This window comes from Onychostruthus taczanowskii, unplaced genomic scaffold (genome assembly GCF_017590055.1).
Source record: "Onychostruthus taczanowskii isolate IOZ18803 unplaced genomic scaffold, ASM1759005v1 scaffold34, whole genome shotgun sequence".
Lineage (NCBI taxonomy): Eukaryota > Metazoa > Chordata > Aves > Passeriformes > Passeridae > Onychostruthus > Onychostruthus taczanowskii.
The window spans coordinates 6,171,532-6,197,196 of NW_024500794.1; the positions used below are offsets into that span (position 1 = coordinate 6,171,532).

The window sequence follows — 25,665 nt, forward strand, 5'->3', positions numbered from 1 at the left end:
TGGGATTTTTGGTCCCGAAATAAGAGAGCCTCCAGTCTTTTACTTTGGTCCTTGTAAGGCTGCAAGGGGCTACAGTCCTGAAGCTTGCTGGATTGGACCCAAACGCTCCAGAGAGACCAGCCTTTACAGGAAAGCAAGCAAAGGAAGTTTATTGTAACTTTCTCCATGTAAACCAAATCAGAGCCAGCAACAGCAAGAACTCACAGCTTACATATTCTGATCATGGGTATGAGATTCAAAGGAAAATTGGGTAAAAGCAACCATTTCAGAAACCTTTTCCCTAAACTAGACAGCTTCATACGGTAAATCTGGGTGTCAAACTAAGAAATTTAAATAGGCTTCTTTGGATTTAGCAGATTGTCTCCTAGAAGTTCTCTTCAAACCTATGTCAAGAACTTCAAATCTACATCAAGATTATAAAACCATACAAGTAAAAAAATACTTTTTTTTTTTAACAGTACCAATGCAAATGTAGTGCTTATCTTCACCTTCCCAATACTATCAGGAAGACCTTGGGCAAGGACTGAATCCTAATGCCAAGCCAGGATTCAATGCTATGTGCTAAAGGAACTATGTCAGTCTGCCTTTGCTGAGGATCAGCTATGCAGCAGCTTCACTCTAGAAGCTGAAACAATGGAAAAGCCATTATTTTAGCTCTGTGGAAACAAGAAAAACCTCACCCCACAGTTTTCTAGAACCCACTTGAAAGCAGTTACTACTTATGTATTATAGCTAGAGTTCACTCAAGCTTTATCTCCTTCTTGACAGGAGGGCTGACATTGCACATACTCTTGCTTTCAGAACTTACAGCTATGAAGAATCATTGCACATACTCCTTTTTATGACTAAATTTAAAAGGCAGAACATAGACTTGAGGGCAGTTCATCACCCTGGCTAAGATTAAAAAAAAAAAAAAAAAGGCATGTAACTGACCATTTACCATTTATCATTACTTTATTTTTAAATTTAGGCATAACTGATCAGCACTTCATTTGCTTTGGTATGGTTACACTTCTGTCTCCCTCTAAAGGGAAATTCATTAAGATTTGCTAATAGGACTATAAATGTTAATAGTCAAGAGCATCTCTATGCTCTATAAATTGGACCAGCATAAGGTTTTTTTGTCTTGCCTTTGTATAAGAAAATAAGTAGCTTTCCCCCTTGAGAAATAGTAGAAGTATCCCAGAGACTATGGAAAGTCTCTGTCAGTCCCTAACTTCAAGAGGTAGGGAAGCAGAAACTGCACAATTTCCAATGCCAAACCTACTCATTATGGAAAAAGGACAAGGGAAGCCTGCTGAACATCAACTAGTGTAATTCTTCAGAAAGAGTGCATGTGCAGCTGCCTTGGCTGGGCTTTTAAAGGGCTATCAGCTCTCCTTGACAGTGATTGCAACAATTGAAGGTGACATCTTCATATCTTGTATATGGGTGAAACCTTCCAATACTTTTCTTTGTAGAAAGGAAAGAAGATGGAGAAGTCTCAGAAAAAGAAACTTCTGTTGATGTCTCTGGATGTGCAGCTGGATCCAGTACATGCAGCATCTAAGGATGGAAAAATTGACACTGAAAATACTTTTATACAATTTAGTGTGCGTTTTCCTTCTCTAAGAGCTAGGAAGGATTTCTGCTCAAAAGCCATTTGTCATCTTTTTTTCCAACTTGAAAATATCTGTTTATCCAGAACCTTAATATGAAGATTAACATGCATCAAGAGTTCTTACCATTTCAGCCATTTTCTCAGCAGGGGTATTGCAAAACTCCACAGCTGTTGAAGTCTTTTTTGGACTGTTAGTGCAAACATTTCCTAGAAGATGTGAGCTTACAGCTTTGGCTAGCTTACAATTCACAGCTGCTAGCTCTGTTGTAGTGTAAGGCTGGGCACTAGGATAGTATGTCTGTTGTCTCCCCCACTGAAGAGAGACCATGAGCTCCTCCAGCAGCCTGTGCAGAAAGAAAAGAAGCACTGTTCGTGGGGTTTGTATCCTCTGTTGTATAATCAGCACCCAGCACACTTCAGAGAAATCATCTCTTCCCAAGGCTTACTACATAAGCTACATCTTAAACTGAAGAAATGGACAAAATAAAGTGTTTAAGAACAAGGAGACAAATGGGCTACTCTCCAAGGCAAGGCCTCACCAACACAGGACATTAATTAACACTTATTTGACATCTGGCAGAATAAGCACTGTAAAGTCCATGTAGGTAGAAGGATCTCTTCTTTGATATTTTGGAAGGAAACAGAGAAGACTTGAAGTCAAGACAGTAAGTGATTAAAGAAAGAAAGCCTGAGGGTGTGAGGGATGTCAGTTCCATAGTTTATTACCCTTAAGACCTCAGACCTCTAGGGAATGAAGCAAGTATTCTATTACTTTTGCTCGTTTCATCTCTAAGACTGAAAAGTGACCATACCATACATCAGCATAACTGATTTTTGTTGAATATCACTGGATGAGGGGAAAGTTATTTTCATCTCTAAGACTGAAAAGTGACCGACCATACCATACATCAGCATAACTGATTTTTGTTGAATATCACTGGATGAGGGGAAAGTTATTGATTCTCCTCTAGCCTAAAATAAACTGACAAAAATGGGAGTTTGCTCAGAGGTAGTCTGGATTAGAAAATCATACTTGTGTGTATCAATCATCTCTTGACGGAACTGATCGCGTTCATTCAGCAAGTCCTGGATTGCGCTTTGTGCATCCCTGGTTTGGCGCTGAAGAATTGCTCTGGTATTGGTCAGCTCATCAGCCATCACCCTGCAAAGGAAATCTCCAGTCAGTATCTCAGTGCAAGTGAATAGCTTGAAAGTCACTTTTTTCTACTACAAACCATAATCTGTCTGCTCAACCTGAGTATTAAGCTGCTGTTCACCACCCCCTCCCTACGCAGAGCCTACATCAACCTAATTAAGAATAATTTCTGTTCAACTACAGCCAACATCAGTGCAAGATTATGTTTTGACAGAGCTTAAACAATCTCAGGTCACTTAATACAAATCTAGTAACAGACATTTCAAAACATCTTGGGAATGGTACTTGGTTGACAAGGATCCTGTGAAAGAAAAAGCTAAATACATTTTTCATTTACTAACAATTCTCACAATATGCTATAATCACATCTGTTCAGTCTTCTCTAAAAATGAAAGTTATGGCTATAGACTGCATTCATTTACCTCTTTGGCCTACTCAGGGGCAATCACCAGATGCCAGATAGGAGTGTTTAAGAGCTACAAAGGAGACAGCTGCTGTCACTTTTTGCTATGCCATGAGGCTTGGCACAACTCCTCCAGCAGGCATTTCAAACGCCTGCATTCCAAATGCAAAACCAGAATGACATTTAAACAACCACCAGTTAGAAATATGAGATAAAAATGAACCAGAATGTTACAATATTGAAGAGTGTTTCTTTAACCACACTGCTGAGACTCACAGTTCTGATTTCAGAACTCATAATGTTAAAAAACCCCCAAGTTTGCCTAGTAACTCTTGCTCAGCTAGGACTTACAAGTACCATTACACCCTGTATGTTACACAAGTTCACCCCATATGCTGAAACTTCTCCAGCAAATTAAAGGGAGGAGACTGTATTCTATTGCCATTTCCTTCAAGCAGTAAGGTATTTTATAATATGCATTAAGCATCATAATTCAGTCAGTTATATCCAAGTATAATAGAAAATTAAAAATCCTAGAACATTATTTACAGTTCTGGTAAGACAACTAAGCAAGTTTAAAGTCATTGTCAAACGAGATTTTGACTTTCACACCTGCTTTTATGGTTAAAGAAGTAACAGTAATGTTCCGAGCAGTAACACAACCAGTGTTTGATAAAGCGTTCCCCCATCTCTTTCTTCTATAGTAGATCCCTGACTCACTATAAGCAGAGCTCCTAAACACATCAGCTTCTTCTCCAATTTATGACTGTATCATACTGGAAGGGGGTTGGGGATGAAAATCAACTAACTACCTGTAAGTCAGCTGACCTAGAAGACATTTCTATACTCTAAACTGCATGTGACTTTATCAAAATTAAGAGCTTCTCTTGCTTTCTTGACAGAGCTGTAGTTGAGATTTTAGGAGGGTTAAGATTCACTGTATTCCTTCTGAAAAGCTGGACTATTCAGATTTACAAGGAGCTTACTTTCTTTATACCTTTCCTGTATTCTCAGATTTAAGAGTAGGTATCAGTATGGCTATTGTGGCTGTCCTCTGCATATGTAAGCACACTGCAATGAGTGTATGTGATGAAAGACTGAAGGAGAATGCTGTTAGGACAGCTCCATGAGAGGGAATACCTGCTTGCTAGGAACTTGCTTCTCCACACATCACATTGTATAGACATGCGCTCCAACTGTTCCGACAGCTGAGCCATATTCCGGCCCAGGACTTCGTTTTCTAGGATGAGCTGATTCTTTTCACGAGCCATCCGTTCAAAGTGATACTGCAGATCATCCCCAACAGAAGCAACAAGTAATTTCTTCAACTCCCGATTGACCTAGAATTAGACCAGACTCCCTTGTAACTATCAATAGAGAATAAACATCCTAAGAATCCAGTGCAACTTATTGCAAATTGCTAATAGTGAATTGTCTTTCTCATTCCAGAATGGGACCTATCCAGGCAAGCACAAACACATGAGCCTAATGCATGTCCAACACATTATTGTTTAAATTCTAACAGTCAAAGAGGAAGAATGAAAGCCTACTGCAGGAAACAAAGTTTCAGTAGTATTCAACTCCTGAAGCAGTAAGATAACAAAGGATTAGACAAGACATCCACAGGTGTATGAAATAGGAAGTTATAGTGAACCTTTCTAGGGCATAACACTTTTCACTTAGTGATTAAGGAGCAAAGTCTTCCTCATGAAAGATTCATTTCCCTGCAGCTATCTAGTGTGTTTCTCCCAGCTAAGTCTTTGACTCTTTCATCTGTTGTCAGAGAAGCAGCACTGGAATACTTTTATGCACTCCTACTCTGTATCATAGCTGGTGAGTTCAAAAGGGAACTGATTGTTTCAAGGCTAGAGTGTCATAGCAGTTCTCTTTGGTCACATTCACAAACTGCTTCTACAAACCAAAACAGTTCAGCTGTGGGAGAGAAAACATCTTTAACTTCTTACCTCTGTCTGTATACGCAGCTGATTAGAGAGACCTTCTTTATCCTGTAACAACCGCTTTTCTGAATTCTTTAGCTTTTCAATTGCATTTTTCAGCTCTATCTGTTCTTTCTTGGGGTCTGTGGCTCCATCTGACTGATGGAACGTGTCTCCTTTATGTCCCACAGATTTAGCTACCTTAGCATTTTTAGTTGGAACGACATGGGTGATGGCTGCTTTGGGGACTAATATTCGAATAGCTTCAATCTCCACTGATTTATCTGCATGTACTTTCCCCAGCTGCAGAACTCCAGGACTCATTGAAGAAGCTGTCTTTTTATGGGGGCTGTGGTGGATGTGATGGCTTGCAGTGTTGGCTCCAGTGGTTACTTCCACTCCTCCAGCTGTTTGCTCTGTTTCCATGCCATCTCCAGGTCCTCGAATGGGGGCTGAGGCATCATCAACTGAAATTTAGAAATTGTGGATTAAAAGTTTACCACCTTTCACTTGGTTATAGTGTCATTGTAAGTCTTCCCTTAATTCCTGTACTTTGGAGTTAGAGATTTTAATTGTACACTGCATGTATCAAATAGTCCATTGCAGCAGTGATTATCAAGCACAAGTCAGAAAACCATAGAATGGTTTGGAATGGAAGGGACCTTCAGGATCATCTTGTTCCAACACCCCTGCTGTGGGCAGGGACACCTTCCACTAGACCAGGTTGCTCAGCACCCTGTCCAACCTGTTTTTGAACACTTCAAGGGCATCCACAACTTCCCTGGGAACCTGTTCCAGTGTCTCAGCACCCTCACAGTAAGCCCTTAATCAAGTAAGTCCTCATTCAGATGTGCATTGCTCATTAACAGCAGCAGTACAAGACACAAACATTGATCTGAATTGCATTAATTTTAATCTCCTGCTGTCATACAAGATTAAATGCAGACACAAAAAAGAGCTTTCCTGGAAAAAAAAATTATTGACAACATTACTCATAGGCTGACAACAAAATCAGGTTTTGGGAGTTGACAGAATCAGAGCAGTTTCATTTAAAAAACAAGAAGCAAATGAAAAACAGCTATTACCCAGAGAGCTACTGACACCTTCAGAAATTTAGCAGACTTTTAAGTACTAACATGTTTTAGTTGCCCAAGTGAAGGTCAACAACCCAGTTGTTGGCTCCATTTCTGAACTACAGAATCCAGCATTCCCAGCAATGCTGCATTCTGCTCTATAGTCCCAAACATACCTGACATATACTGAGATTAATTTAAGACCACTAAGTTTTCAGATGAATAAATAATTATTGTAGTGCAGTGCAGTGTATTAATGGATTTCAAAAATGCTGTAATAATACCATTATATTGGTATTTGCCCTACTTTCAAGTTTGCTGAATCAGTACCAACAGGTTCTAAATACCAGAGGAAGCTGTCAGACAAGTGTACAGACAGATCACAGTACCAGTGACAAACTTATTTTCCAATGTTGAGCTGGATTAGAAAAGCTACATTCAATTGCTGTTCCATCCAGGTAGCTCTGGTTTTCACTGCAAGAATGAAGTCACAGAATTACTTCCTCACAGCTACATAAAAAGAGTAAGTTTAAATGAAAGGAGCCTGGTATACAGTGTAACTCTGGTGTTTAGAATTCCAGTTATAGTACTTTTTAATCCAGTCTGTTTAGATGTCTTATGAACAACCTACCTTTTTCCAGAGATGTCATTTTCTCTTTAGCAGTCAGCTCTTCCTAACTAGGCAAGTCTGAGGAAGGAATAAGGAGGGGGGCAACTTTAGCAAGGTAACCGCAGCACTTAATCTTGGATGATCCTGTTTTCTAGTAAAACCTTGAAACTCCAGTTCAGTAGCACAGTGAAAAAACCCACACCAAAACAAACGGGGAAACACAAAATTATAAAAACTACACCAAAACCCACAGTTAAAAGGAGAAGATTGTGAGTCTTTTGGCACTTGTGTCTTTTTTTCACCAAGAGCTGCAATTCAACTCCTTTGCATTGCTCCTCATCTTGTTCTAGTTTCCATTTCTCAAATTTTTTTTTCTGGTCTCCCTCCCCCCTTTTTTCCATCTTACCCTTTAAAAGCCTGTAGCACTCCCACAGTACAACTGCATGACCGTGCCAAGATAACCTAAAATAATCCCAGAACCATAAGAAAAGGAAATCCTACACTGCTTCAAGCAGATGAAGAGGTGAGGAGGAAACAATGGTAGCTGCACAATTCCTTCAGTCCTGCTTGCTGAAACAACCTTTTTGACAGGGCCAATTCTGAGTCAAAGAAGGCTTCAGTGCCCTGAGTGGGTGCACATGGTTAGTTTAACTAACAACAAAAGGTGACCCCCAGTTTGACCCAAACCCAAATCCTGGCCATTTTCTCCCTTATCCACCAAAGGTATTGACCACTGCCACATTCACCCACAGGGCCATCCACTCTCAATTACATTCCCTCTTTTCTAGGGTCTAAGTTCCTTAGAGATCAGGATACTCCTATCTTGTTTGGCTGTTTTTGTTCCCCTGAGTTCTCCCCATCATTCAAGGGAGATCCCCAGGGCCCTTGCTTTCTTTCCCTGTACCACAAACTGAAACGCTTTAACTACAGCTTTTTGACTTCCATTGCAGCAGCTCCCTGCCCTAAAAAGAAAATTGCAGCAGTGAGGACACTGCTGCTTCTGGGTTTCTAGACTGAAGATTTGGTTTGTGTCAGGCAGGTTTCTCTTGTTTATCTTTTGTGATGAACAGAAGACAAGAGAAACACCTTTTCCTCCTTGAGCTTTCTTAAACTACAGAGATGTCTCACCATCTGTTGCTTCTACAACTGGACTTGTGTGTTCGCATACTTAATAGCATTAGGTGTTAATCACCACTGCTGTTCGTTCCTTTTGATTAAGGATCTCTATTTACTCGATGAGAACGAGGAGGATGAAAGCGTAGCTGCTCAGGAGGCAAGAATACTCAACGAAAGACTGATTAGGAGCATTTGGGCTTATCTGCTCCATCAGACACGACCTGGCGCTGATCCTGCTCCTTCACGCTACAATCCCGGCCAGTTCCGCGCGGAAGCACCGTAAGCCTCCCAACACATCCCCCTCCTATTCCATCTCCCTCACTGCTGGCATCATTACCCACCGCACCTCTCACGACGCCGAGCCCTGCAGGACCCAGGGCCTCCCACAGCCCCCGCCCGGCCCCGGCCCCGACAGACCGGCCCGCAGCAGCGATGTCAGACACCCCACGGCTGTCGCCTCGGCGGCTTCCGCGTCCGGCGGCGGGCGGGGCGCCCCGCGTGTCGCGTCCGCTCCCGCCCAGAGCGGGCCCGGCGCGGGGGCGGCGCTTCGGTTGCCGGGGCGGGCCGGGCATCGCTACCGCGGCCCTCGTCGCCTTCATCGCCGTCATCGCCATGGTGAGCGGGGACACGGGGCCGGGGACAGCGGCGGTTCCGCGGGGCAAAGCCCCTCCGAGCCGCGGGAGAGACGTGCCCGGCTCCGCCTGGCCCTTGGCTGAGGGGCCCGTGGGGCGCAGCCCGGGGTGTTCGAGGGGGCCGTTCGGGCTCGTTGGTACCCAGCTGTTGCCGCCATCCCGGAGCCGCCCTGAGTTGGGAGGAGGCTGGGCCAGGAGCTCGGGAGGGAAGGCAGTGGTGCATTTGGAGGAGAGAATACGTTTCAGGTGCCACAGTCCTTATTCTTGACTGGATCTGCTGTGTAGTAATGCAGGACAGACGACAGGATGTCATTGCAGGGGTAATAATAATAAAAAAAGTTTGCATTTTAATCTCGGGGAGGGTGATTGGGCACTGGAACAGGCTCCCCAAGGGATTGGTCACAGCACCAAGCCTGGCAGAGTTGGAGCAGTGTTTGGACAGTGCTCTTGGGCACGGGGTGTGACTCTTGAGGCTGCCATGTGCAGGGCCTGGAGTTCCACTCAACAGTCCTTGTAGTTCCCTTCCATCACAGCATATTCTGTGATTATAACGATGCTTAACTGAGTCCCCTTTGCCCAGGATGCTGTGCAAACCCCAGTGCTGTAGAACGGATTAAAAAATAAACGGCTTTGAGTTGTATTTTGTACTCAAACTCATATACAAGACATATGTGGTAGCCAGGCAGATGCACCTGTGGGTGGGTCCACCCTTACACACCTGTCTGCAGCACCTCAAACTTTCCCCAACCCCTTCAGCAGCTTATTTTGCACCTTGCTTTTGGAACGTAAACTCGAGGTCAGCATTTGCCACTTCAATAGCAATGCCACTGTTTCTTTTCAGATACAGGAGTTAGAAGTGTTCTGTTTAATCCAGGTAAAACTGTCATTTTCAATTCCCAAGTTGAATTTATTCACGTCAGCAGAAGTCCTGCTTTGTGAGTTGTACCTTAGGTAAAGCATTTGCTTAGTTTTATTTGATTTTCACTGAGTTTGACATGTTTGTAGCATCCTTTTATTTCTGAGGTGACACCAACTTAACTTCATTAAAGCATTGCGGAATCTTACAGCAACCTCTAACAAAATGTTTCAGGCATATTTTTTTTAATTTCTTTTGAAAAGTCTTCGGTGATAGAAACTACATGATCTGTTGACATAATTTCATTGTGTGATGATTTTTATAGGTCACTGAGTTTTTTCCTATTATATTCTGTGCTGGAAATTATACCAGTGATTATTTGTTCTGTTCTTTGTGGGTTAGAGATATTCCATTTTTGTCTTTTATTTTTAGTAGTACTTGAAGATTTTAACTTTGCCCTTTCCTCATTTCACATTTTTCTTCAGTAAACAAATGTTGTTATCTTAATATTTTTCTGCTGGTAACTGTGGTTTTAAAATTTAGCCGTTTTTTACTCTGCCTGCAGTTTTCTCTAAATGTGTTTTTTAACTTGCAGGTTTCTTCCCAGCTGCATTGTGTTCCACTGCTGCTGAACAGAGCAAAATATTTGGTTTTTGTGTCTTAGATCTTCATATTGTCAAAGTTACCATATTTTTTTTCCCTGAACTGCTTTGCACTCTCACTGCAACCTACTGTAACTTCAGATTTCTATGGTTTTGTTGTCTGGCCAATTTCTCCCCTTGCTTTTGAATTTTTTTGTTATACTTTGCATTTGTTTCTATAGAATTTTCAGATTATCATTCTGAGTTTTGCTTCTAAGATGCTTACAATCTTTCCCACACCATAGTTGTTCTCCCAGATTCTGGAAGTGTGCTTTCTCAGTTTCATTTTCAGTGTAGTAAGAAAAATCCAAAATAAGGCAGGTGCATGGCAGGTTGTGGAACACTATCTGACTCCCAGTTGGCGAGGGAAGTGTTCCTAATTGCATCTTCATCTGGCAGATGTAACTGCTCTTTAGTTTAGGCCATAATGCCTTGCTCAGCTTGTCAGATTCTCAGGTGTCTGATTAAAAGCCTTATCAGTACCCTGTGTGTTGCAGCTGTGGCTTCTCCCTTGCTCACAGTGTCAGTAAAAGATTTGTTCTTGACAAATTTTTATTATGTTGTTGTTCTCTTAGATGTTGAATAACCAGCTACTTAATAACTCGTTCCATTATCTTCCCAAACACTGCCTCTCTTGCCCTTTTCCTGTGCCCTGAGACCTTTCTTCTCTGGTCTTTCAATTGTTACAGAGTCCTGCTTGTTTCTTTTTTACTTAAAAACCCACTAATTTTTCCAGTCATGTACCCTTCATCCTGACAGGTTCCTAAAATGCATTAAGAATAATTTGGGAGCTGGAAGGTGATGGGAGAACAGGTGTTTGGGAATGAGTGCTGCTCAGTTACATATAGACACAGGATCCTGGGAACGGGCTGAGTTGTGTGTCTGTTGGATGACATGACTTTATGCACCTGACCCATCTTAAACCTGTTCAGAACATCTTTTCTCAGGAGCAAAATCAGAATGTAAGAGATGCCTTCTGGTGGATTCTAATACTGATCTGCAGGCTGGAATTTAGCCTCAGCATTTTAATTAGATTCTGAAAATAATGAACTGTGGTTTAGAAAGCTTGACCGACCTTTAGTATTATGTTGCTTTCACTTAATTATGCAACTTCAGTAAGTTTTAACATGTATACCTACTCAGAAAAAAACCCGTTACAAATCATATCATGGCCACAGAAAGAAAAAGGTAGTAACTTTTAGGGGAATCAGTTTGGAATGCATTTGTGTCACACCCTGTACTCCACTCGTGTGCAAGCAGTGCTCTGGATGTGGTTGTGTGCGTTGTAAAACTGGGCACGCATATTGCGGTGGTGGCAGAAGCTGAGGTAAAGAGACAAATGTTCTGAAATATCTTGTGGTTGTGTGAGTTGTAAAACTGGGCACTGGGCATATTGCGGTGGTGGCAGAAGCTGAGGTAAAGAGACAAATGTTCTGAAATATCCTGCAGTTATTTGTCAGACAGCACTTTGGCTTTACATCCTGCTCATCAGTGGAGAGCAGCTTTCCTTGTCATCAAATGGCAGCATTTCAGATCAGTCCTGGTGCTTTCTGGTATCTGGTTTCTAATTGTGTGACCTGGCTGCTGTGGATGAGGAGCAGTAAATTCCCAGAGGGAAATCTGCTTTTCTCCACCCAAGATGTGCTCTCCCTCTTGGCTGCTGGAATGCTCTGTTATTCTGTAATGGTACCTTTCATGTAATCACATACAGAGATGTATTTGTCCATAATCTTGACAACATCAGTTTCTTTTGATTCATGAGTTTGGTGCACTTTCACACTTGAAAGTGTTTCAGATACAGAAGTGCAGCATTTTCCAGGGAACAATGGGCTCTGTTCACCGCAGATATGGAGCCTGATTGCAGTGGAAACTCTGCACCAAAGTGCAGTTTAGAGGATTTCCTTTTCTTTCACCCTTTGAAATAGCTATTGTTACTCCTGCAGCCTGACAGCTGCATTCTACATTACAAAGACTCTTTGAACAACAGGACAAACAAATTATTTCCTTCTTGTGCATAAAGACATCAAGGCACATAAAAGCCAGGTGACTTGTCTATTTCTGGTTTTGACCTTGTGGATGTAGAAGGACAGGTTAGTGAAATTTAAGTTCTTTTTGCAGAGTTACGGGAAAATATATATGAAAATTGCTCTCCTGGTTGCCAGAGCTTGCAGTCTTGTAATTTTGACCAAAATCTTACATATATCAAGGGATGAGCAGTTCAGCTCACTTCAACAGAAAATTTGACAAATTGTGGTTACATGTTTGCTGTAATTGTTGTTATCATCAGTTCATTAGTAAAACCCACTGCTTGGAGAATATCAACATGGAAATCATCACCCTTTAGACAAGATAGGGAAGACTTGCTGTAATTGTCGCTATCATCAGTTCATTAAAAACTCACCGCTTAGAGAATATCAACATGGAAATCATCACCCTTTAGACAAGATACGGAAGAAAAATGAGAAATTTTTTTAAGTGCTTTGATTCATCAGTGGAAAATACTTCCTTTTTTAGAAATTGGTCTTAGGAAATGAATCAGGAATTTCTATAATATGACAATAGTGAGGCCTGGGTTTTCATGGTGCGTTCAGGTTTTCAGCTGAAGACTTTATAAAGGCAGAACAGCTCCTCAGGCTGTGTTGGTTTGCAGGAGTGTCTCTTGAGACCTGGTGGTCTCAACCATATTGAATCATCTGGTAAAATGGAATAATTTTGATGAAGATCTGTCATTCAGAACTGATCACATAAACAGACTAAACTCTTTCCTGCTAGTAGACTTTCCTGAACAAGTGCACGTTTATAAAATTATTTTTCATAACTTTCAAATTGCTTACTTCCTGTTGCAAAACAGCTGCCATTAAAAAAAAAAGGCATTTTAAACTCTTCCAGGAAAATGTGCAGTATCTCTGCAAAAGACACTTTCCTAATGCTTAAGAAATTTTGCTTCTTTGGTCTTCAAACAGGACTCGGTTTCACTAGAGTGACAGCTGGTGATTACATTGAATTTTCCTCAGCTGCACAGTGTCCTGATCCTGTCAATTGAAAGTTTGCAAGACAGAGCCAGCCACAAAGACAATTCTCTGTACTTAGTGGCCAACCCTCATTTGCAGCATTTCATCACAGGAGAAAAAAATTTGTATGCAATGTGAGGAGCAAATAAGCAAAATGCTATCTAACTACTTATTGCATGGTGAGTCTTCCTGTGAGCATCAGGAGTGTGTCATGGTTTTGTCTTGAACTGGTGATTCCAAACAGTGGAGATTTGCTTCTTCAGCAGGTTGGCTGTGTGCATTGCATAAGATGTAGATGAAAAAATAACAGATTCTTTGGCACTCTGTCAGGCAAGTGAAAACTGTTTGAAAACCCCCATAACTTTGCTTTACTCCAGGAGCTCATTTTGGGTTTGATTTTTATGACATCATGTGCTTTATAAAATACCACCCTACAAATACAAAGTTGACAGGTTTAGAATCCATGGGATAAATTACCTTTTACTATAGCCAAATCTTGGCTTTGCTTGCAGAAATTGCCATCTCTCCAAATGTAATTTTAGATGAATTGATGGCTCTTCTGATGGGGTGGCTCAAACAGGTGATGTTGTGATAGTCAAGTTACCTAACAATGTCTGATAAGTTTGATACTGATCTGCCTTTGTCACCCAGAGCTGTCTGTCCAGATCCTTCGGGTTGTGGGTACTGATCTTAATAACTGACATGTCTGTCATAATGGTATGTTGGGTTTTTTAAATATATGTATTGGCAGAAACTCTAGAAGTTCAGGAATTATCAGTGAATCAGTGCCAGGAATAAAGAAAAGTTACAAACTTTCAGTAAGCTGTAAAAAATAGTAGAATTTGATGACAGAGGCAGTAGTTATTTAGGGAGATGTTCCAGCAGATTTGATGTGGGTAAAATTTACAGTTAACTGTCAGAGCTCAGCACTTTTTGAAAGTACATCTAAATTGTTCTTAATACAGGAACCCAGCTGGTCTGTGTCAGATCTGGAGCAGCTTGGAAGGATGAGCATTACCTTTGGGCAAAGAGACACCAAGCTATAATTAGAACCACAGAATCATCGTTTAGGTTGGAAGGGACCTTGAACCTGCTCAAAACAGGTCTAACCAGGCCAGGCTGTTCCAGGCTGTGTTCTGGCAAGTCCTGAACATCTCCCAAGATGGAGATTGCACACTCCTTCTGGGCATCCTGTGCCAGTGCTTGACCACCCTCTTGGTAATTCTTTGTTTTTCTAGTATGTGACTAGAATGTTCTATGTTTCCACGTGTGTCCTTTGCTTTTTTTTTTGCTCTCACTGTGCACCTTCAGGAAAAGTCTAGATCCATCTTTTTGGTACATTTCACTTAAGCAGTTGCAGACAGCAGTAAGGTCACCCTCAGCCTTCTCTAGTCTGAGTAGGCTGTTCTCCCAGCCTCCTCTCATGTGTCCTGTTCTCCAGACCCTGACTGCTTTGATAGCCAGTGGCTAAGCACTAAATCTGGTCCTTTTAGGTTTTTCTGTTTGATAGTGTCTGTTTCCTTCAAGCCAGAGGAGTAGTGACCCTCCAAAAAGTGGTTTTGGCTGTTCAGTTGCCCATTTTAGTGTCAGTTTCTAGAATCCTATGGTGGTCTAGTATATCTGGGTGGGATACTCTGTTAATCATGAACTGGATGGTAAGAAACAATGGTTGTATGGAGCATCTATTGCTCTAAGTCTGAAGAGGGCTTTTGCATGAACACTGACTTTTAACTATAATTGTAGCTGCCAGGAATAATCACCAAAAGTACTATTTCCTGACAGTAAGCACTGTGCTTGGCCTAATGCATCCAAACTATTTTGTGTTCCCCTGTGTCCTTATTCAGATGGAAACCAGAGGCCCTGGTGCTCAAGCCACACACGGAGATCACTCAGTAGTGTTGTGTGGGTGGAACCCTATAGTTCTCTCCCAGTCAGCAAAATGGAAAGAAACAGCAGCATAAGGTTTGATAAAGGGAGTAAATTATGTGTGGCAGGGCCTTGGAACATGCTGTCACAGTTTAATACTAAGAATGACAGCTTAGCAAGTATTTTCATCTATAATGAGCATATCTTGGGTCAGATGAGCACATACAAGAGGTAGAAGTTGGGGTTTTTTCTCACATTCTGTGCCTATTGGAGTTATGAGATAAACTCTGTGAGGTGCCTTTATGAGTTGTCCTGGAGTGGGCAGCTCTGATACTCACTTAAAAACTGTGGCATTGAGATTTTGGAAGGCTCTGAGATAGGCATTGGGAGGCTGGGCCTTGAGGAGGAGGGCCAGGCATCGAGGAGTGCTCATGTGTCTCAGTTTTCCTGTGTGAAAGGACTTCTGGAAGGCTCTGAGATTGGCATTGGGAGGCTAGGCCTTGAGGAGGAGAGCCAGGCATTGAGGAGTGCTCATGTGTCTCAGTTTTCCTGTGTGAAAGGACTTCATCACCCTGGCTGTTGTGATCTGTGCTTATCATTTAGTAATTTCTACCTCCTCTTACGAGGTGACTAGTTTTGAAGCTCTAGGTGTACTAGGAAGAGATAGCAATGGCTTCTGACTGATAATTTCAGAAGTGAATTCTTGATGTTTAAATAAGGTGCTCAGCCTGTCCTTGGGCACCAGAGGGTGCTCATGTCTTTGCAAAGAAGTGGCTTTCTCCCGAGATGTGTTCCTGAGAGCCTGTTGCATGATCTTTGTTTGTATGGGATCCTTCAGTGATTGTAACTACCTTAATTGTCTTTTTTAAAAATCACACTTTTTCTGCAGAATACTCCAACACACTTGGAAGGAGAGCCACATATAAGAGCGGGCTATGCATGGGAAGTGGAGAGAGGTGGGTAGGCATGCTTGAGCCTGTGTACCTGGTCTTCCACATACTGCACATTTAAGTGTGATCCTTCACTAAATTTAGTACTCCTCCTATTTTTAGCCTTTCCTTGTTTTCTTTCTCCTACTGTAGGGACTGTATCATGCTCTGTGTTTTCTAGTTACATAGGAGCAGTGCTGTCCTCGCCCTGTCCCACGGTCTCTTTTACAATACACTCTTTGAACTGTCGTCTTTTAAGTTTGAAGACTCCCAGATCACTGGGCTGGAGTAGAGGAACTGTGGTCTGGATCCAATCCTTGCAGCTACTGGCATTCTGGACTAGCAGTGTTTCCAGGAGGCAGCTGCAGAGGCAGTGGGCTGGGCAGCATTTTCTCTTTCTGACTTCTTCCACAGGTGCCTGGTTCCTGTGCTCCAGTGAAGGGTCTGTGGAAGCAGGAAATCAGGATGAACTGACTAACCTGCCTCTGCTTTGTTTTTGTCAAAATGAATGGGGATTTATGATGCCTAAATAGTACAAATATTTTAGCTATTAAATCTTGGTATCCTTCCATGAAAGGAGTGATGGTGATGATTATTCCCATTTTACAAAAGTGGGAAAAATCGCCTCCTTTTTGAAAAGGTGCCGAACATCAAATGCACTAATGCAGGGGGCAGCTGAGTAGGTGGAACTAAGCAATCTTATTCAGACTGTGTCTGGGATTGGAATCTCTCAGTCACTGTCTTCATCCAGCAGAGACATTTGCATCTCAGGGAAATAACATAGTTCAGTTGTGCAAATCTGGTTACAAAAGTCCTAGGCTTTAGGAGAGAAACAATCTGTAAATTGTAGAACAAATCTTCATAAAGTGAACCTGTAAAAGTCTGTTAGGATTGGCAGAGTTTGGGAATATGATTATACTCACCCACTTTGCTTTCTGTATCCCACAAAATTTTTTGATTTCTTACTTTACTAGTAGGAAATTGCTGAACAGCTTTTATCATGAGAACTACTGTTTGCATGTAGCTTGTCATTAGTCTGACTTCAGAATAAATTATGACCATGACATCTGTACTAGCTGCAATCTGGAGTTAGTCCAACTCCCGTAGAATTTGACAGACAGTGTGAGAAAAAGTAAAGCCAGTATTTGGTTAAAGCAGTAGTGCAGACAAAATACTTGCTCTAGGTGCCCACTGTAATGAATGAGAAACGTGTCAGCAGGGTTGTTTGTCAGCTTCATAGGACCATAAATTGTTACTAGAACATGACAAGCCCTGACTGATGCAGGTGTGTGGTCTTCAGAGCATTCATGCAAACTCCTGGGTGCTAATTGGTTGTGGTGTTGGCTGGCTGAAGGACCTGCTCTCCCTTAGCTGTGATTCCCAGGCAACGAACTGGTTCTTGTTAAAAATGCTTTTCAGAAGATTATTGTGAGCTGAGATAATCTGAAGATGCTATAGGCATTATAGTGCTTTGAAGTACTGTTGACAGCTAAGGTTTAGGATTTGTAGGTGTTTCCTTTCAAAGCTCTACTTCCCAGCTGCTTGTGACTTTCTCCAATTTTAACCATTCTGTGTGAAGATTTCCAGATTGATTCTACAAGAGGTTGAAATTGTCATGGAATGCCTAAATAAGAATGTGTGGGGAGAAAATCTGAAAGTGCTTCAGAATCCTAATAAAAACACTAAAAAACAAATCAGTGTTCCTTTGGAAAGCTTTAGTTCTCAAAATATTGGAAATAGAAAGCTGGAGGTTTGGCAGAGGAATGGTTTTCTGTAAAAGAAAACTACCTTTGAGTATTGACATCAGCTTTGATGTTAAGCCAAATTTTGAGCCTTTCAGAAATGTTCTTCCTGTAATTACAATATTGGTTGGATCTTGTAATGGGGTGTGCACAGGTAGGGCAGTGTTTCTCTTCCTGGCATCACATGCAGGCATTAATCTTTGGTGGGAAGGTGGAGACACAGTGTTCAGCAGCTGACCACGGCAGCATTAGTTCTGCCACCACTGGCTGATTAAGCACAAAGCACCTAAGCTTTGTGCTCAGCTGTGATTATGTGGGATGACCTGCATTGCAAATCGTGCTCTGAGTGAGGGAACAGCTCTGCTTTTGCTCAAATCACTGTCAGACTCTGCTGGAGTTAGACAGGCATGGCTGAGCACTGCTGACTACTCTGAGAGGAGTCACCTGTGATCATGTAATTATGAGTGCAATAATACATGATCCTCTCATCTGCAGCTTTATAAATGTGCATTAAACGGCCACATGCTCTCCTAAAGACAAGATGTAGTGTAGCTGGTCTTCTAAAGCTAAGCCTGTCTGGACAGAGCAGGAGCAGTATGGCATCCTTCATGTGTTTTAGAGCAACTGTTTTCCATAATTAGAAAAATAACATGAATCCTGTAACTAAGTACTTAAGTATGACATATAATTGCAGAGGATTGAAGTTATTGGTTGAGAATTTCAATTCTTGATTATTTTATATGGGAGACTGGGGGGGAAAAAGGTTAGGTCATGCTAATCATGCCTACCTGCTTCATAGGAAGCTTACATAATTTACATAATCTAGTAGTAAAAGCAGATTTCTTGTTTAGTAAATCAACAGAACAGCCAGATAGTTTTGCTGATGTGGCATGGAACTGCAGATTCCTAAATCTGAGAAGAAAATTTGAGGCCTTCAACCTTCTAGAGCTGTGTTTGTCACAGCCCCTGAGCATAAGGGTATGATTTACTGAGCTGAGATCTCAGCTGAAGAGGAAGATTCCTTTGGTTAGTACTATGGGGACAGAAGTATTTCCATGCTGCTTGGCAACAGATGCCAAACAGCAACAGCCATATGAACAGATCCAGTCCAAAAGGCACCTGAGAATCCTGGGACCAGTAATATTGGATGTCTGTGGATCCAAAGGATGTAGCACCAGTTGGAGGAGTGTAAACACAAATGCAGTAGAGTGTTTGACTCAATAGATTTCAAATATGATTAAAAATGTTAACAGGTTATCCAGCATTTGCTTAATTTGAAGTAGTCTAGAATTTGTGTGAAATTTTCAGTAGGTAGGCTTTGCTTTCTACAAGGAGAGGATAAAAAGAGATACACTTAAAAAATTCATCAGTGCACTTTTGAGTACAAGGCTTAGGTTGAGAATTGTGTGTAGTCAAGACATTGTCTTGGAATTGCAGTTGCCAGATGTTTTTCCTTTTGAAAAGTGATCTTTTGATTTCACTTTTTCACTAAGAAGAGCCTGTTGAGAAAGTAGTGGGAGGTGCAACAGCAGTGAGTGGGCTGCAAAATTGGAGTTCTAAAAATTATTCCGGCCCGTGTGTCAGAAACATGAATAGAAGAGGAGGAGGAAAATGAGTTTTAAGAGACAGAGCTAATTGAGTGCTCTATCTACACAGTGTTGTGGATTTAAGTTTTGCCTGGAAAATATCCTGTATTACATTAACTGTAAAGGCAGAAGATGGCTTGAATAACATGGCTTAATAAGCATGCATTGATGAGAATTCATTTTTGGGTTTAAGGTGCACTACAATGCTGAAAATTAGAGCACTTTCTGCCACACAGAATGTTAGACTTCACCGTGAGCTCAACTATAGTTAGACATCAGAGAATCCAGGTGGGTATGGGCCTTTAAACATCTGAGTTGAAGAGGGGCTCTGGTCGCAACAGTCAGGGATAGGAAACATAAATATAGAGAACTAGGGCTCATTATTTCTCATGCTTACAGAAGTACTTGACTTTTTTAAGAGATTTTTCAGAAATTTCAATTGTTTTAAATGTTTTGAATTATATTTTTCAGCTTTATGTCTGCAGAGCATTGTCACGTTTAAGATGTCCTTCCATCAAAGAGTAGTACTCCTATCTTTTAACCTAATGAAAGTTAGATTTTTTTGGTCTGGTAGTCTGAATCTGCGAGCAGTCGGTGCTGTGTGGGAAGTTTGGCAGCATGCAGGGCCTGCACCTAAAAAGCATTCAGCTGAAAATAAAGCAGGGCTTGCCAGATGTTGAAATGGGAGAACAGGAAAGCTATCAAGTCAACCATTTAAAGCAATCAGAGTATTTCTGGGGCTCTGGAGAAAGCAGGGGCTGCTGTGATGGTGCTTCTGTCACTGGCCCGTGGGGGGAGTATAACACTGTCAGTGGATGCTTCTGGCTGAAATTCTTGGCTCTTGCTCCTCAGAGCACGAGTTTGTCAGTCACTGCCTTTCATTTGTGCTGAAGTCCTCTTCAGGACTAGGAAGTGGCATTAAATCTGAAGTGGGGATTGGTCTGGGAGAGCAGTAGTTGGAGATTTATGGGCTTTGAGGAGCAGTTTCAAATAATTCATAACAGGACTTAGATGCCTGCTAGAGGTTGATCATACATTTATAGCAGTAGCTTCTGGACTTTGGAAGTTGATTATATGTTTATAACAACAGTTTCTGGGCCTAATTCTGAAAATAATGTTCTTGGTGAAAGCAGTTGGTCTGGTCCCTCACTTCACCCCTGTGAAGGCCAACATCTGTTTGAGGACTGCACCAGCACATATGGCAATAGTTGGTGGTTTTTTTGTAGAAACTATAAAGAGGAAAGATAAAGGTACCTCTTCACTGGCCATTTCAGCTTTTTTGTTTTGGTTTTTTTTTTGGTTGCCTAATACTAATACTAGCTCTAATACTTTTATGATTTTTAAAATCTTGTTTCTTCCTAAAAACATAAGATATGTACATGTTAACGCATAAGCAGACTACCGGATGTTGGAGTCAGTGAGCTTCATGATATCTTCACATGAAATATTTTATAATAACTAGTATTCTTATGCTTTGAAACCATCTTTTTTTTTAATAAAAATACTCTTGCTCTTCCAAAGCATTTTTGAGAGTTCCACCAATCTGGTTTGAAGGGGGAGCAGTTTATGAAGAAATGTTCCCTTAAAATTGTTTAACAATTTTAAGCAGCTTCAGAGCAACCTTTCCAGAAAGCTTTTTTGGTGTGAGAATAGTTCCTGTCTGCTGTCCATCCTGTTCCCAGTGATTTTCATAGAAACAGCTTGGTCTGTGCTTTCCTGGAGGTTTTCCCTGTGACAGCAGAGTTTTACAAAATATAGAGCACAATATCAATATAGAACAATATCAGGATGGATCGGATTCAGCTTTTACTGAGGTTTGTGCAGTTTTTTTATTGCTTCATTAGGAGATGATTCAAATCCTTTGATTTTTTTTTCTCTTTGGTCTGATTTCAGAGTCACTGAGTCACTGAGAAAAATCGAAGGAGCAGCGGACAACAAAGCTGCACACTTAAAATGTAGCAATACTCTGTGTGACTCCTAAAGCTGTAATATGTGAGCAATGGGCCCTGAGCCTGTGTCAGATAATGTCGTGCATGCTGAAGTTCCTGACAACCTGTATAATCTCATAAAAATCAGGATTGCTAATAGCATGTAAAGGTACACTTTCTAGATAGCTCAGGGCTTTCCAATTTTAAGAAATATTTTGGTACTGTTTCATGTGAGGTTCTCTTGAGCTGAAAAAAAGATCAGCTTCTGATTCCCTGTGTTCTCCATTGCAAGGTAAACTCTAGTATGAAATTTCTAGTCAAAACCAGAGGAGGAAGAGGAGAGAAGTAGTCACCCCAGAACAGTACAGTAGTGTGGCTGTCAGGTGAAGCATTTGGAAAACCAGATCCAGGTCTATGTTCCTCATAGGTCAAACCAGAGGGGTAAAGTTTCTCCACCTTTCCATGGGAGTTGCTTAGTCCTTGAGCTGCCCTTTTACTTCTGTTGCTTCTCATGAAAACCTTTGGAAGATGTCCTTTTGTTTTCTGGTGGACAGAAGCCTTTTGGAAGTCTAGAAGGTTTACAGGACAAGATATTGTGTCCTGTCCATCTTGTTAAGAATTCTGCTTTTTAGTTTTGAATGTCCTTAGCAGTTTGGTTCCAAACACACCATTTCCCTCTGCAGAGTTTTCTGGGAGCACAGTTCTTTCGTGGATGCTTGGATTTAGCTTCTAGAACTTAGTCCCATGCTGGCTAAGAATGACTGCTTCCCCCATCACTTTGAGAAGCAAGTACAAAATTTATGATTTTTATTTCAGCTGTACTTCAGTAAGTGTTTCTCATGTCTGTAGGGCCATCCTACTGCATATTCACACATGTCAATATAAATAAAAAGCAAAAGGTAGAATTTAAGTGTTGTTCTGGGCAACTTATAGAAGGAAGAGGAAAAAACCTTTTCTTTCCATCCTCACAGTAGGTGAACTCTTGACATTGCTGAGCTCAGTTCTAGAATTTACCATGGAAAGGAGATGTAAATGCCGTAGAGCCATCCTCCTGCATATTCACACATGCCAATATAAATAAAAAGCAAAAAGGTAGAATTTAAATGTTGTTCTGGGCAACTTTTAGAAGGAAGAGGAAAAAATCTTTTATTTCCATCATCACAGTAGGTGAACTCTTGACATTGCTGAGCTCAGTTCTAGAATTTACCATGGAAAGGAGATGTAAATGCCGAGCTCAAGACAGCTGTTCTGGAAGTATCAGTATGTAAATGTAAAGTGCATAATTGCTGCTGGGCTTTTAAGTGATACTAATTTTTCCACTAATGCAAGCATTTGTGAAAAATATTTCTACCCCCATTAGGTATTGCTTGTAAATTTGCATAGTCATGAGAGCAGAGGCTATGTGTGATTTTAATGAGGGAATGGTACAGAAATGAATGGAAATTAATTCTTTGAAGCAAGAATTTTCTGAGTTATAACGTACTTATAGATTCACTTGATTTGTTATTACTTGAGCGGTTCCAAGGAGTGTGATTTCAGTGGTGACTGAGATGCCTGTCCCATTTCCTGAGGGAATGAGGTGCTCTCTGGTCAAGAGCTGTGAAATATTCCCCTTTCAGGACTCGCTCTGTCTGAAGCAGTGTGGTGCATTGAACATGTTACCCCCTGACAGGTCACCACTGTTCTCTAATCATTCTTCTTTGGAGAGTTATTTTCTCTGAGTTTCCTTTGTTAGGAGGGTGGACAGAAGCTAACAGTGGAACTTAGCTTGCCTCCCACAGTACTTCCTAATCCTTGAGACTCCTTCCCAGTTTGCAGTCAGGACACACTAGTGAAGGGGTATGTAGGAAGGTTGTTTGCCATAGCAGTTCTGTTAACTGAGTGGTGTACTGACTGAAAATAAGTGTTCAGGCCTATGGAGGCTTAAACATTTATTGCAATCCTCACAGTATGTGATGGGAAGTGGACAGCTTTTGTGTTTGGTTTTTGCCTTCAAAATCCTACTTAATTAAATAAGTAAATAAAAGTTGCTGTTCTCATTTAAAAGCATATTGTGAACTTAATATGTACTCACCTTTAAGAACTTACATTTTGAAATTGGTTGGTATTTTTGATGACTTAGAGTGGCGGTTTCACAGCAATGCCTCCCAAGGGCTTTCCAGAATAAGCTCACCATATCATGACTGTATTCCATATTGTCTTGTATCTGTTTTAAGACTATTTGCATGAATCTGCAATAGTAAGATCAGAGTCCTGCTCTATTTTAGGTACATGTTTGGCAGGGTCTTCAATTTGCATTCAATGTTGAATTTCTTCACTTTGCAGTGTCTCCCTCAAACAACTGACATGTTCACAAATACAATGTTTCCAGTCAGAATGTTTCCCATAAGCTTTTAACTTTTTTCTGATACTGTTCTCTACATGTATAAATATTTATTGCAATAATTCTGTGTCCATACAGCAGAGAAAATTCTATTTATGGTTCAAGATAAGCTTTAGAGGCTTTGTTTTGGTCATTTTAGAAAAACATTAGGTCTCCATATTTTCTGGATACATAACAGTAATGGATTCAAGCTGTCCTGCTTACTGATAGCATTTTCTGGGTGTTTGAGGATTAGCTCCGCAGTTTTTCTTGAGTCTAAGTAGCATTTATAACCTTGCTTTTGCTTACAATGCCAAAAGAAGATAATACAGAACGGTGATTTCTGCTATTCAGTGGCCAGCAGGGCTTACTGATAACGAATATGAATAGCTCAGACTTTGAATAAAATCTTATTTAAAAAAATCTTATAAAATTAATTTCAGATTCTTAATGAAAATCAGGTTCTTAAATCCAAGGTTGTGTTAAAAGAAAAAATTCCTCACCACACAAGGCACACAATGCAGTTTCTCACTGTAAACATGAAGGTGCTGATGATTGATACTGGTGACTAAGTAAAAAAAATCTAATGGTGCTTTCTTTGGTTGTTCACATAAATACATTACTTCCCTGAGGCAAATAATTTACAAATTCTGGAAGTTTTACTTAAATGAAAATTGGTAGCTTCTGTGGCAACTGCTACCTGGAAAATATAGTTGAAAACAATGCTATAACATGAAAAAGTAGCATGTAGTAATGCAATTATATGTCTTCATGTTATGAAGAGGCATTGATTGAAGATGGTGCATCTATTTTATTTCATCCATCAAGAGTCTTTTTCTGAAGGTAGTACTTGAGAAATGCCCCATCTCTGGGAGTGTTCAAGGTTGGATGGGGCTTTGAGCAATCTGGTGTAGTGAAAGGTGCCCCTGCTGTGACAGGGGGTTTGGAACTGGGATTTTGAAGGTCCCTTCCAAGCCAGACCATGTGGAACAGATTTTACAGCGACTTCTGTGAGCCAGAGAGAAGTTTGATAAGCGGATCCGTGTTTACCCCTGAAAGAATTTTCTGCCAAGGTCATTGACATAGAAATCAAGAAAGAAAAAAGGATAAATATGAGAAACCTGCAACTGCCTATTCCAATATGCACCTTGTTTGTCTTTTGTGACCAATAAGTAAAGTGTAAACTCAGGAGTTTTGTAAGAATATATAAAAAGCATGCATGCTATAATAAAAACAGGTTTGAAGCCTTTTGAAAATGGAATGTGTTGCTTTGTATTGTCTGTCTCAACTATGACAAGACCGTTCTATGGTTCTATGAAACTGGTCTGTTTTTCTTTTTAGACAAACTCTTTGGCAGAGAATTGCTTCTCTATAAAATCCATTCTTGACAAGGTGATGGTCAGACAAATCAATTGATCAAATATCTTGTTGTCCAGTAGTATGAGTGTGAGATTGAAGTTGAAATCAGTCTGCCAACCCTTATTACTGATTATTGCCTGTATAGAAAAATCAGGACTGAGTTTTGCCATAAGACAGAGTTTGTTCTGATTTGCATTTCTCCAGAATGATGGCAGCGGCAGTAATGACGCAAACACATCCAGCTCAAGCAAGGGCCGGAAACCAGGCTAAGTCCCTAGGGAGTTTTCATGCTGGATGCTGCACGTAAAAGATGAGCTTAACTCTTGTCAAAGGCTGCAGCGTGTGCTGTGCAGATAATACAGAAGTTGGAGTAGCTGATGCTAATAAGGTTTCCAGTGTAGCACAGCCTTCTGCGCAGAGAGAAATAGAAACTTTGCATCCTTCACAGGGTACTGTGCTGCCCCTGTGGCATAAGTGTTTCTGCAGTACAGTCATACTTCATTTGCAGTGTAGGGAGTACCATAAGAGCTGACAGGATGGTGGGGTATTTGACATGTTAAGAAGTACTAATTCATCACATTGTAAAATTCTGAATTTTTTCTTCATTATCTCATTCTTTCCTGCTGTTGCTTCTCTTAGGACTTCAACCTGCAAAAGCACTTAGTCCTAAGTTAATGGTAAGCTGAAGATGCTGGAAAATTATCATTCTTTTCCTGCTGGTGTTTTAGAATAGTCATGGAAGCTTACAGAACTCTTGTGTTTTTGCTTGTTCAGTGGTCTTTATAACAACTGAAATGCTGCCCTTTTCTAAAATCTGAAGTACTGAAGAGCCCACATGGCTTTAAGTTAAACTACCAG

At 40.9% G+C, this 25,665-nt stretch overlaps 2 protein-coding genes across 5 annotated transcripts in view; one reads left to right on the forward strand and one right to left on the reverse strand.

The window, feature by feature from the left end:
* Positions 1-122: 122 nt before the first annotated feature.
* Positions 123-8,371, reverse strand: BLZF1 (basic leucine zipper nuclear factor 1). 3 transcript variants are annotated; one of them, XM_041411054.1, is made up of 7 exons: positions 8,242-8,371; positions 6,801-6,857; positions 5,124-5,563; positions 4,300-4,499; positions 2,634-2,762; positions 1,725-1,944; positions 123-1,545 (listed from the first exon to the last, which is right to left on the reverse strand). In XM_041411054.1, the coding sequence occupies exons 2-7, from the start codon at positions 6,817-6,819 to the stop codon at positions 1,360-1,362; spliced, it is 1,194 nt and encodes a 397-aa protein (XP_041266988.1). In that variant the 5' UTR covers positions 6,820-6,857; positions 8,242-8,371; the 3' UTR covers positions 123-1,359. The 3 variants fall into 3 exon arrangements, with proteins under 3 accessions (XP_041266988.1, XP_041266991.1, XP_041266990.1); XM_041411057.1 differs by having other exon boundaries at positions 8,313-8,354; XM_041411056.1 differs by having other exon boundaries at positions 8,237-8,353.
* Positions 8,372-8,450: 79 nt separating this feature from the next.
* NME7 (NME/NM23 family member 7) overlaps positions 8,451-25,665 on the forward strand; it is a 91,803-nt gene continuing 74,588 nt past the window's right edge. Inside the window, exon 1 of one of the 2 annotated variants that reach the window (XM_041411113.1) lies at positions 8,451-8,510. In XM_041411113.1, coding sequence (XP_041267047.1) covers positions 8,508-8,510 — 3 coding nt within the window. In that variant the 5' untranslated portion in view covers positions 8,451-8,507. Of the gene's footprint in view, positions 8,511-15,794; positions 15,858-25,665 lie in introns of those variants that run through there. The other variant, XM_041411112.1, reaches the window with a different exon arrangement.

What these genes read in the sequence shown, in the direction of transcription:
- BLZF1 (XM_041411054.1), bottom strand. An exon ending in AGCTGCGTATACAGACAGAG is followed by an intron (nt 4,500 to 5,123) that starts GTAAGAAGTTAA and finishes GTCTAATTCTAG; the next exon opens with GTCAATCGGGAGTTGAAGAA. An exon ending in AGCAAGTTCCTAGCAAGCAG is followed by an intron (nt 2,763 to 4,299) that starts GTATTCCCTCTC and finishes TTTCCTTTGCAG; the next exon opens with GGTGATGGCTGATGAGCTGA.